At 33.9% G+C, this 13,071-nt stretch overlaps 2 protein-coding genes across 2 annotated transcripts; both read right to left on the minus strand.

Moving 5' to 3' along the window:
• Positions 1-1,420: 1,420 nt before the first annotated feature.
• LOC143607871 (aluminum-activated malate transporter 8-like) lies at positions 1,421-3,703 on the minus strand. Its single transcript, XM_077083153.1, has 6 exons — positions 3,472-3,703; positions 2,842-2,982; positions 2,469-2,741; positions 2,277-2,374; positions 2,011-2,154; positions 1,421-1,912 (listed from the first exon to the last, which is right to left on the minus strand). The coding sequence occupies exons 1-6, from the start codon at positions 3,701-3,703 to the stop codon at positions 1,421-1,423; spliced, it is 1,380 nt and encodes a 459-aa protein (XP_076939268.1).
• A 2,842-nt stretch (positions 3,704-6,545) lies between these two features.
• On the minus strand, positions 6,546-11,806 carry LOC143607872 (digalactosyldiacylglycerol synthase 1, chloroplastic-like). Its single transcript, XM_077083154.1, has 7 exons — positions 11,463-11,806; positions 10,606-10,638; positions 10,447-10,534; positions 9,563-10,008; positions 8,452-8,718; positions 8,021-8,373; positions 6,546-7,089 (listed from the first exon to the last, which is right to left on the minus strand). The coding sequence occupies exons 1-7, from the start codon at positions 11,760-11,762 to the stop codon at positions 6,594-6,596; spliced, it is 1,983 nt and encodes a 660-aa protein (XP_076939269.1). The 5' UTR covers positions 11,763-11,806; the 3' UTR covers positions 6,546-6,593.
• Between the last annotated feature and the right edge of the window lie 1,265 nt (positions 11,807-13,071).

The raw sequence follows: 13,071 nt of genomic DNA on the forward strand, positions 1-13,071 counted from the left end.
TAATGTAGATGAACATTAATAGTGTAAAAATTATGTGTTCGTCCTAAAACTTTTATAAGTAGTGTAAATTTACTTGTTTTCGTCCAAAAATTTTGAGCCCGATCACCCTAGCTAGTTTATGAAAATTTTTATACGTATTGAGTACGGCCACCACAGTGTATTCGTCCAAACTTCGCCACTGCCAGATATAAGAATATAAGATAGAAACTTTTGATAAAGATTTGATTCTTAAATCATCGTTTTCATTCACAATCTTCATCGACATATACAAATGCTTAAATGCATAAAAATGCAAATTCTAATATGACCTATATTTTAAAGGCACTTTAACTGGAACATTGAGGAAAATACAAAATGCATGCATACAACAGACGTGACGGATAAAGGTTCCACTAGGTTGCCGTGTTCTTTTCTGGGTCTTGATTGCGGTTTTGATCTTGGGTCTTTGTAGTATCCGGGTACACAAATGGGTTCAATCAAGCCATATCATATGATAAGGTGGGCGTGGGGAGAGGGAAGGGACGGATGGTAGGGGTGTTGAACAAATCAAATTTTGAATACTCGAATTAATCGAATATAGAATTATTTGAATTTTAAAACTTTGAAATTGGATGTGTATTTGATTTGATGTTTGACTATTGAATTCAAATTGGAATTCAAGTTTTTCGAGTCAGATTCGAATATTGATCATCCATAGATGGGAGTTGTTGACAAACTATGATGAGGTCGTCAACTTTAATATGATAAAACTGTCACATCCTATTGCGACCGGGTTATACATGACCGACTGATACCATATTTTTACGCATAGGAAAAATTAAAACTCATCCATGAACATCAGTACTCTTAAATCACAATAAGACAATCCAAGACTTAGTTTAGTACATCATTCATCAAACAACATAATATTGTCTTAATATCAGGATTCATAAACATCCTACATGGGATTCAAATGTCTTAGCAAAAACATATAAAAAGAGATTTATTAGACTTTTATGATTATATAAAAAGTCTAAGAGAAAAACAAAGTCTCATATAACCGCATCGAAGATTTATATACTTATCGTCGTTTAGAATTCATGATCAGTTCATATATATTGTTGTTTAAGTACTACGGCCGTCTAGTGAAACCTTTGCATATGAATGAATTTCCACCTGATTTCAATGAGATTATCAACTGTTGGTGTCCTAACTGACGTATAATAAAGCGACAGATCTTATCGCAGCTATATGTTGTCTTCGATCTTAATGCTAAAGTTTTCAAAATAAATGCATATGATAAAACAAACCCTAGACACCACAATTGATTTATTGTTTGGTATGGATGATTATTCATGTTTAACCAAAAAGATGCATAAAACTATATAAAAAAATTACTATTTCACACATTTCCTTTGAAATTTATTTAAAAAAAAAAAACTTAGTTGATTTCTCGTTTGCTTTTACCAAGATCCAATTCTTGAGGGATTTTATCATCTGACAAGACACTAACAATGATGGATTCTTCGTCTTCTCCAGCACCGGCGACTTTTAAATGTGAACCACAATTAAGAAAATTATGTTCTTCGGCCTTATCCGGTGTTATATCAGTCGGGTTTTTAAAGTGGGCTTGTTTAGAAAGCTCTTTGATGGCTTCGGATATTGCTTCAACGCATTTTATGATCTCAACAAGTATCGAAGTGGCTGCAATAACCGGTATGGCTTCTAGTATATCACATTCAGCTATCATTGTGACTTTTAATGTGGTCTTGAGTTCATCTACCGCATTTTTGCAATTTTCTATATGAAGTGTCGAACTAGAAGGATAAATCATTAGCTTCATCGATAATCCTAATTCGTTCAACGCTTTTCCTAACTCCGAGCTCATTTTTATGCATGGTTCTTTGATTATATTTTGAAACTCTGAAGGTGCCTATAACAAAAGATGAAACTTTACTAATGATGGTAAGTTGGTAACATGTATATAGCCATATAGGCAAATGTATATTATAAATAAAATGAATTTAGTACTTCATCTTTTGCTTTGAGATATCCATTAAGAGCTTCGACATGGGATGCGCATTGTCGTGTATAAACCCCAATCTCAATGTACTTTTTCCATGGATGACGAAACCGAAATCTTCCATGACCTATTTCCCACCATGCGAAATTCGCCTGTCTCAAATATAATTCAATAGAAATTAGGAAATATGTAATATATACGTATGTACATTAACAGAACACGCAAATACAAAGAAAAATTTATCTAAAAGTTAACAAAAATAGAGTATCCTCACCAACGATTCTTCTGTCCCTTTAGAATTAAGAACACTTTTATAAGCGGCAATACACGATTTGTTACCGTTAGAAATTCTATAGTATTCATCTCCAAATCCTATAAAAGGGTTGTTAATCTTTGTTAGATGCAAAATGATTTATAACTAAGTGAAGTAATTAATATGTGAGTGTGAAATAAATTTAAAACGCACCTTCTAGGAAACTAGCAAGCTTTTCCAAGTTATTAACAATGAGGTTATGAAGATCTTCACCAGCCCACACCGGACAAACAAATATGGAGATGAGTACACACGTTGTGGCAGCAAAAAGTATGGTCGTTAACCGTTGATGAGCAAACTTTATGATTTTATCAACTCGATAACCCGATACAGATACCATGGCAAAAGTAAGTATAAATATCAGAGCCCCATAATCGTACCTCTTCTTAATGTTGGGCACGAATCTTGTAAAAGTAGCAAGAGCAACTGCGGTTAAAAATTATACATCAAGAAATATCAACATACCAACGAATACATCGATTGTATCACGAGTGTTTGTTAGTGAAGACAGAATCATGGATTTTACCTATAAGAAAGAGAAAGAAACCGAGAATAACAGGTCTAGATGTTGATCCGAATATGCTAGCAAACGAATCAACCGCAACACCTAATACACCTGCCACGAGAGTCGCAAACCCTCTATTCAAACTTTTACTTAAAGTTGCCCCTAGTACAAAATGAAATAAAAAAAGTTTAATTTAAGAACGAAAATAATTACTTGATTAAACTACTAGGGTTTGGATCAAATACAAATTAAATTAACGTACTAACTATGAGAATCAAATAGTGTAATTATATATACAACATAGTGTAATTATAGTGTAGTGTAATTATAGCATAGTGCAACTACACTACAATGTAATTACATCATCATCATCATCATCATCGTACTCAGTAAATCCCACCAATAGCAAAGCTATGGTAGGGTCTGAGGAAGGTAAGATGTAGACAGCCTTACCTCTACCCTATAGGGATAGAGAGACTGCTTCCGGTGAGACCATCAATACAATGTAATTACATGATTACACTATTCGTATATATAATTACACTACTTGATTCTCATAGTTAACATGTTAATTTAATTTCTACATTAACTTTCCCCTAAACTACTATATATATGTATATACTCTCATCATGATATGAAAATGTTGCTCACCAACACCGAACTCAAAAACCAAGACAACAGTTAAGATAGCCCATATTCCAGCATCACCCATGTTGTTATAAAATAGTTGTAGAAAGTAAATCATAGAGACCATTGTGATGGCTAGTGCCACTTTCAACGAGTGTGTAATCCTTCTCGGATCCGCCACCCCAATGTTCTTGATATTGATCGCAAAATCGACTATGGCATGTTTGATAGTTGAAGAAGCATTCTTCATGACCATGATTAATATGGCAGCTAGGTAGCAAGGTATATAAAAGGTGGTTAGTAACGGTTTACTTGCAGGTGAAATGAGGTTGGTCTTATATAAGTAGTTTGAATTTTGTGAATAGAAATACCAGACAAACAAAAAACCAATAAAACCAGAAAACTAAGTGCTAGGTTTTTTTTACATGTAAAATTAAAACAAAATGCATGTCTAGTTTCAACCATTCTATGTAGAAAAATAGATATTGTACTTGTTTTCACATTGATTATGTTTCAAGTACATCAGGCAAGGCAATAAAATCATAATTGCATCATTGACACTCATTAGAAGACTTTGGAATTGTAACCATTCTAAGCACTACAAAATAAATGAATATCACCGGCCATGTTTTTTTAACGGCAAATTTTACATATATATCTATTTATATCTTTATAGAAATGGAAAGTTCGACATTTTAAATCCATGAACATTTGCTCAACTTCATTTTAGTTAGGGATATCGTTTCATATCATAAGCAAAAATTATAAATATGCCATTATTGATTTATTGATGTCGAAAAACGCGACATAAAATAAAATACTTTGCTTTACGCATGTAAAACGTAAGTCATTGTTATAGTCAAAAAAAGTGGCATAAAATATATGTTGTTTCACATATGAAACGTAATAACATATGCCATTATTGTAGTTGAAAAATGTGACATAAAATATGTTGTTTTACACATATAAAACGTAATAATTTATGCTCCTATTGTAGTCGAATAATGCGACATAAATATGTTATTTTTACGCATATAAGCATATAAAACGACAAAACCTAATAACCTATAATATAATTGTGAGAAGAAAGTACTACCTCATCTTTCATTCCATGGTGATGACTTTCACATGTGACATGACAACCAAAGACTTCGTTTTATCTGCGGAGGAAATTCTCTTTGTACTTGATTTCGGAAAACGAAGCTTCTAAATATGATACAAAAATAAGTTAGGAGCATTTGACTATCAGAAGTTGCCTTAAATATTGATCTTTCAAAATAATTTCTAATGCATTAAACATTTAGATGTTTTTCTAATATCGTTCAACAAGTTTTAGCTACATATGTAGGTCCTACTCCTAGGTTCACCGATAATCACTGAGTTTCGGAATTTTAATAAATCGTTAAATATGAAGACCTAAGGTGTTGTTTGTTTTTTAATAGGTAAAATGTCTGCAGTCTGCAGACCATATCTACAGACATATGTAGAAGAAGAGGTGGACCAAACTTCTGAAGTCTGCAAGAAGAAAACTGTTCGTTTCTTAACGTATGTAGATTGCTATGGTGGTGGTGTACGAACTGTGGTAGTGGGTGATGGTGGTGCTGGATGGTGATAGTGTGGGCGGTTGGTGGTGGTGGTGGTAGAAGGCGGTGGTTGTTGGTGATGGTGGTAGAAGGCGGTGAAGGGTGGTGGTGAACGATGGGTGGTGGTGGACAGTGGTGGTGACGGACGGTGGGTGGGTGGTGGTGGCGACGGTGGGTGGTGGATGGTGGTGGTGAAGGTGAATTTAACCTTGAATTTTATTGAAACTTGAATTTAATTTGTAAGTATTATAAATATTAAGAGATATCTCTAAAATAAACCATCAAACCTTTGAATGGTCATTTTCTAGTAGTAAAGCCTTGAAAATAGTTGTAATGTGGGACACTTTCACCATGTTTAGTTGATGCTAAACATGTTGGGCATTTTTGGAACATTGAAAATCAGAAATAAGTTAAGAAAGTCTTCGTAAACATGCTTTTTATTTATTTATTTATTTACAAAAAGACTTTCATTTACTTCGAATTAAATTAATCAGAAAACAAAGATTTAGCTGCTACAAGGTATCATAAAAAGTAAAAGGGAAAAAAAATCAAACCAGCAAAATAAATCGTTTGTCAGTTGTTTTAGAATTTTATTATCTAAAATATCTTCAAACAGTTTGCTATATTTTTTTTCCCATATATGGTATACTCTTGCCTTTCAAAAAAGTATCTTTCTATACAGTTTAATTACATTATTAATCTTAAATCGTTGTACTTGAACATTTTATTTTACAAAACACTAAGGAAAAACACTTTATATAGGGGAATGTGAATATGGTGTTGTTAGACATCTGCGAAAACATTGAAAACATGATGACAAAGATACACATGTACATGGGCGAACCAAATCTCATAATACATTAAAGATTCCAAGAAGAATGAAAATGACGATGAAGCGGATAATTATGCAAGGACTATTAAAAAGAAAGTTATAAGTCATCACCTTCTTTAAGTAATACACCTAAAATTTATATGATATTGTAATTTATTATGTTCCTCGCCCCCAACCCAACTCGAATGGCGACCGGTCCAAAAAGTTATAGTATTTGGTTGTGAAAATTTCTAACACCGAAAAAAGAGGACCCCGTTGGAAAGAACTCACTGTACATGTAATTTCATGAACATGTCAATGTGTTTTCACTTTTCAGGCAAACCAAGAGCGACATAAGCAAATAAAAAAAGTAATTTCTAAAAAGAAAGAAACAAAAAATAACATATGATCCTGGTTTTCATATACCTGTCGGTTGTAAAAACGAAAGAAAAAAAAAGTTACATAGTATACTGTCGTTTACTTTTGTATAAACTCAAGTGTATTACAAAAGAGAGTGCAATTAATTTTGCATATCTTTTACCGTACTCTGGTTAAAATATAAAATATCTTCTATATAAGTAAGCTTTTTAAAGAAAATTTAATTACCCAATAGTCCAACACAACACTCAAGTCATATGTGCTAAACCAAAACTTAACTACCATATAAGGCTTAATTATAATAATAACTATTTCATACTTTATACATAAAGAATATTTAGAATATGGTTATTTCTTTACTTCTATACCTATATTTACCAACCATAAATCGGCTTTTCGACACATGGCGGTAAAAGCCGAAGATCACTAGAGTGCTGCATGTTATAATCCCTAGTACCTGGTACTGCACCGGTGCACAGCCTCAAAAACTCGTTTCCAGTAAAACAATAATGCGCAAAAGCTAAGGTTCCATCGATCAAGTCAGGAACTGAGTTTGACTTCCTGGTCAACCGGCTAGTCTTGTTTAGTATCTTGTCAAGGTCAGAATATTCCATGAACCGTTGGGTCGCGGCTTCCCATGAAAGACTGAACCGTTGGTCTGATGTAAGAGGGTGCGGCTCGTTGGTCATGGCTAAGTTGACTTTCTCTACAAAGTCTTGTGGTGAGTTGTAAGTTAAGCAGTTGGGAAATGATCTAAAGAAGTCATTTGAAGGGTGGTCTGCACACACTACAAATTTTCCCATTGCGAGTGCTTCGGCTGTTGCGGTGCATAACACGTCACTCACACTCGGGTTTATGAACACTTTATAACTGCGAAAATATATACAAATTATTATAAACATATTTAAGTGTTTCTTTTTATTATTTGAGTGTATAAACAAATTATGAATTAAGGGTGTAACTGAGATAACTGAACTCAAACAAAAACCGATGGTTTGGCTTGATGTTTTCGTCAAAACCGAATTTTCGGTTTTGTGTCTAATTAAAACTAAAATAACCGAACCGAATTTATGGATTTTAATTTTTAATATTAAGTAATTTATAAGAACTTAGTAAGTAGTGTAACCTATGGGTGTAAACGAGCCAAACCAAGCACGAGCTCGACTAGGCTCAAGTTTGACTCATTTAACCTACAGAGAGCTCGAGCCCGGCTTGTGAGTAGTTTTTCAAGCTCGAGCTTGGCTCGGGCTTGACTCGTTTATTATTTAATTAATTTACTTATACATATTGATATATAATTTTTAATCCTAATTATATATATATATATAAGATAACAAATTTGTATTTTTATATTTATTATAATTTTATATATAATAATAATAATAATAATAATAATAATAATAATAATAATTAAATATAATATTAAAAAATACATATAAACAATAGGTTCGTTTAGGCTCGTGAGCTGGCTCAAGCTCGATTAGTGAAGCTAAGGCTCGTTTATTAAAAAGATTATTTTTATCTCAAGCTCGTTTATTAAACTTGATTCAAACTTTTAGCAAGGCCAAGCTCACGAGTGACTTGGCTCGTTTACCCCCCCCCCCTCCTTTTGGCCAATTCCTTATTTTGGGCCAATTCTTTTTGGCCCAAATATTTCAAGTCCAAATGGTATAACCGAAACCAAACAGTTTTCAAAAACTCAAAATATGACTTTTCGGTTTTTTGTTCGGTCAAGCCCAAAACCGTCCAAAAAAGACCCATGCAGACCCCTCTTATGAATATCATAATTTGTAAGTGTTACCTGTGAAGTGAATCATCTGCATGGTCTATGCCTTTCATGAAGTTCACATTCAACTTCAACTTTTTGGCTGCGTGTTTTACCTCGTTAGCATCCTCACCGTTACCATAAACATCAATCTTAAACGCACTATTAAGGTTAACCTTTTGCTTATCTAACAAATCTAGCAACTCGCGGTATCCCTTGGCCCAAACCATCTTGCCCAAAAAATAAGCTCCTTTCGAAAACGACTGGTGCCCGTTTTCCCTTTCTGCAGCCGTTTTCTCCCCGATTTTCAAAAACTTCAGGTTCACACCATGCACGTTACATATTACAGATTTAGGTAAATCTTGGGTTGCAGCCGATAGTCGAAGCACCTTAAAATATAACATTAAATACCAGATACTTGAGTTATAATAAAAATCTTTAAGTTGTAATAAGTAGATAATAAGTACCTTGTCACAGTATGCTCTTGTGACCAAATTGTTTACATGTTTCACGAAAAATGCTTGGAGGGTCCCGTTCTTTTCCCGCTTTATATACTCTAGGTAATTTGTGTGAACGATGCCAACGACATGATTGAACTTGTTGGTCCAACGGTTACCATGATGATACCAGTTTAAATGTTCGGGTTCTTCAAGAATTGCAATGTCAGCATCTTTAGATGAAATGAAACTGGATGTATCTCCAGCCGGTATAATGCTGCGTCTTTCTTTTTGAAACTGAAATAGAAACAAATAAATGTATAGTATACATCTGGTTTGATTTCGATATCGGGTCAGACTTTGTTTTTAACCATGCAAGGACTCGAACTTTGTAAAAAAGGTTTTCATTTAGGTTAGCTTGTAAGCTTGACGGTTTTTAGACGCCACATTAAAAAAGTCAACATGGTCAAAGTACCAACATGTCTGCACGCGGGTCAGAAATGAAGTTTTATTTGGAAGATTGAGCCTTTTATGGTTTAAACAAAGTGTGACCCAAAAACGGGCCTTTTACTATAAATGATATATCGGGTCACACTTTGTTTTTAACCATATAAAGGCTCAAACTTTGAAAGAAGTTTTCATTTAGGATAGTCTTGTAAGTTAGCCGGTTTTAGACCGCCCTTAAAAAAAGTCAACATGGTCAAAGTTACCGACATGTGTCCTTGTTTTGGTTGGCTTAGCGGGTCATTTTTAATGTAACATTTTGAAACTCTCCAAAAAAAGCTGTCAGTTATATCAGCCTTTAAGTTTGACTGTTTTTAAACACCACGTTAAAAAGTCAACATGGTCAAAGTTACCATCATGTCTGCTACCATGTCCTTATTTTGACAAGTTAACCGAGTCAGATTACTCTAAAACAAAGTGTGACCTGATAACGAGTCAATTTATTCTAAATGATATATCGGGTCAAAGTTTGTTTTTAACAATGAAAAGTCCCAAAGTATGATAAAAAGTTATCGTTTATGATACTCTTGTAAGTTGGCCTGTTTTAGACGCCGCGTTAAAAAGTCAACATGGTCAAAGCTATCGACATAAAGTGTGAATGTAAACGAAATATTTTGAATACATGAGAGAAAATTACCTTTCCTGGATAGAATGAAATTTTGAAATCAGTTTTGAAACCGATTCGTTCCTCAAGCCAACTCCGAATATAAACTTCTTGTTCTTCCGGTGAAGTGAAAGTAATATTATTAGGATAAACCAACTCTTGATCTTTCCTTGTAAGCCAAGGAACCAACAATGTAATACTTTGTTTCCTAGACTTTGCCAAATACGCCGCACGAAACAAAGGATTTACCGCTGTCCCAGTCATCCACGGAAGACTAGCAGTTGTAACAATGGCTACATGCCTTTTACCACTTTCATGATCATGTCTTGTACTATGAATAACACTAGCTATTCGTGTATCCAAATCTTCGATTAATGTATCGTTTTCATGACTGTAGGATTCGCGGGAACGAATAGGTGTTAACATAAGTTGATTTTTTCTTTTTGTGTATAAGCTTTGGATTATTTTGTCAGAAACATCTGTATTGTACAACAGAATATATGCTTAAGAATTTAAATCAGAATATTATGCTATGCAGTCAATATCGGTGGTAACTCTGTTATTAGTCCTCATGTGAAATGTCAGTCAAAATATCGATCAGAATATCAGTAACAAACTAACAATAATATCAGCGATACTGACAGATATTTCACTGTTATTCCCGATATCAGTGTTTTAAGACTTAATTTTCAACTTTTAATGTCTAATGTTAGTGTTAAAGTGATATATATATATATATATATATATATATATATATATATATATATAAATTCTGCATGATATTAAAATTACTGATATCCCACTGTGACAACCGATATATCATATATCGGTCCACGACCGATATTCGATATTTTTCCGCATTAATTAGCTTAGATATTATTAATCAAAATAATATTGTAATATATAAAACTAATTACCTTTCTTGACACCTAATTGATCTAAAAGTGGTCCTGATTGCCTAACTAAATATGCAACAAGTTCTGGGAAGTCCAATGGTGGAATGTCCTGTGACGTAAAAACATCATGACTATAATGAAAGTGATTTTATATGTTACAACTTAAAACTAAATTCATACCTTTGAGTTGTCTGGTTCCTTGCAAATTGATTTCTGCGAAAATTAGGAAAATAAAAGTTATAAGACTGTCGACGATAACAAAACCCAAAAACACCAAAAAAAAAAGTGCATAGTCAGCTGTCACATAAAAAAACACTAATTCTTCAAAAACTCACCCAACAAAATAAGCCTAGAGAGTTCTTAAAACATTGTCATATCATCACAATATTTTTGCTTTTAACCAACCATTTATCTCGGTATATATGTTTTATATATAAAAAGTACAATGGGCCCACCATAATCTGGTTTTTCTAGTTCCAGCCACGAACTAGAAAACAAGTCGAGCTACTTGTGAGCTGCTCGATATGATGAAAAGCTAGAAATGATACGAGCTCGGGCCTCAAATAAAGCTTGTTTAGTTATCGAGACAGGGCTCGAGTCTTGTGTATTTTAAGTTTTACCATTTTTGGACTTCTATATATGAGTTTCACACTGCACAGCGGAGCTCGAGTTGAGCTTTGGCTCATTTAAGGTATTCTCAAAATATATATAATAATAATTAAAAGTGTATATAACTAATTAATAAATAACAAACGACCCGAGTCGAGTCCGAGCTTGAAAAAAACGACTCACGAGCCAAGTTTGAGCTTTAAGAAAAAAACTTCAAACGAACCGAGCTCAAGCTCTTGCAAGTCAAAACAAGCCGAGCTCGACAGGCACAATGATAAAACCACACGATGTAATGTTTTTTAGGATAAAACCGTCTTATTGACAAATTTCTAAAAAAATGGGTACCAAATACCATACTGAATTTATTGTTACACATAGTACGGTTTAAAAAGTGGGTCCAGACCGACAGTAAAATTCAAAATACTTACCAGGCTAGATTTAACTTTTACCATAAACTCACTATTCTTCCTCTCCAACTTCTTTAACCCCACCTTAAAATCCCCAAAATACCCTTCACGACCACCAGCTTTCTTTACGCCGACGCGTAACTTTACTCCAGGGGTAAAATCGGAAACTGGTACGAAATAATAAGAGGCTAATGTTTGAAAAGAATTGGCTCGGTGTTTCATTAATCGAATATCGGCTTCCGTTGAGTCTTTGACTTCTCGCCAGCCTTTCGATATGAACGACATCGCTCCGGTCATCGAATCGCAAGACTCCGGTTTCATGTGTGTCTGGTTTTTTTAATGTTTTTTTGGTGGCACGTTGTGTTTATGGTTTGAAACAGAGTAACGCACATGTCTATATATATTCTTGTTATTTATTATTATTATTATTATTAATTATTTATTTATTAGTTGTAATATAAATAGTATGAGTTAGGCCAACATCGAGCTAGAGCCTAGTTAAGCTGTCTCGTTTAATTTTGAGCTCGAGCTGGCTTGATTCATGTTTGACTCGTGAACGGTTCTAGTATGAGTTCTCATGGAAAAGATACTTGGTGTTTTATATGATCTAGGTTTGATTCTTTTTAATGGTTTTTAAGTATGTGGCGTTCACTAGTTGGATCTTTTAATTGAATGTCCTGCTTCAAGCGAGTGTTCACGGGTGTTGGCCTTAGGTGAGGGTTTTCCTCAAATTGGAATGCGAGTGTATCCTGATATGGTAAATTAGTTAGTAGCTCATTACAGGATTTCTTGACTGTTCAAAATAAAAAATTGGTGGCACGTTTTCATTATCGGGTTGCGTACGTGTCACACCCCAACCTAAGGCGGAAATGCCGGGGCGTGAACTGATTGCCACAGCTCACAAGGTTACTATCATGAAATTATAAAGCGACAATATATAATTAATTTATTTATTATCAAACAACATTCATATACAACAAAAATAAAGAAAATTACAAATACAAAACCAACTATTCTTGTATATGTTTTATCCTAAAGTCATCTATATGTGAGCTTCAGTTCGATAAGCAATCCAAATCTATAACCTGCAAATGCGTACAAAATATAATTTTTGTCAACAACACATGTTGAGTGAGTAGATCACCAGTTTTGACACAAACAAAAATGGTAATATATAATGATATAAGTGAATAAAAATAGGTAAAACTGTTATCTGTGAGTATAACCAATTAAACCATAGCACATACATAAACAATCAACCATAAAGAAAGGGCTAAAACGTTGCCATGCGAATGGGCATTGGTTACCAAAAATGAGGTGTCGGTGAAACCATTGCCAATGCGATCGGGCTCCGGCCACTATGACGGTTGTATGATCATACTATAATGAGATTATGTTGGACCTATCCGAATGCGATTCAAGTAAGCAAATAGCAAGTAACAGGCAATCATTCAATTGATACACGACATAAAGATCACAGTTTGCGTTTGAGAAATAATAAGATAAATAATATGATAAATGGTACGCAAGTGTCCCCAAAACATTTGAAAACAAGTAAAATATGGGAGTGATTACTCACCTGACAAGATGAACAGAGTTAAAAATGATGACGAGAGAATGAACCCTTCGG

The sequence above is a fragment of the Bidens hawaiensis genome, unplaced genomic scaffold (genome assembly GCF_021521415.1).
Source record: "Bidens hawaiensis isolate Kalapana, Puna unplaced genomic scaffold, B.hawaiensis_p1.1 tig00088425_1, whole genome shotgun sequence".
NCBI classification, from domain to species: Eukaryota; Viridiplantae; Streptophyta; class Magnoliopsida; order Asterales; family Asteraceae; genus Bidens; species Bidens hawaiensis.

Coding starts and splice junctions, on each gene's coding strand:
- LOC143607871 (XM_077083153.1), bottom strand. CDS start 3,703: ATGGTCATGAAGAATGCTTCTTCAACTATCAAACATGCCATAGTCGAT. Junction 2,742..2,841: donor TTTCTTTCTCTTTCTTATAG/GTAAAATCCATG, acceptor TTTTAACCGCAG/TTGCTCTTGCTACTTTTACA. Junction 1,913..2,010: donor ATCTCAAAGCAAAAGATGAA/GTACTAAATTCA, acceptor CTTTTGTTATAG/GCACCTTCAGAGTTTCAAAA.
- LOC143607872 (XM_077083154.1), bottom strand. CDS start 11,762: ATGAAACCGGAGTCTTGCGATTCGATGACCGGAGCGATGTCGTTCATA. Junction 10,639..11,462: donor TAAAAGTTAAATCTAGCCTG/GTAAGTATTTTG, acceptor TAATTTTCGCAG/AAATCAATTTGCAAGGAACC. Junction 8,719..9,562: donor TTTCATTCTATCCAGGAAAG/GTAATTTTCTCT, acceptor TTTCTATTTCAG/TTTCAAAAAGAAAGACGCAG.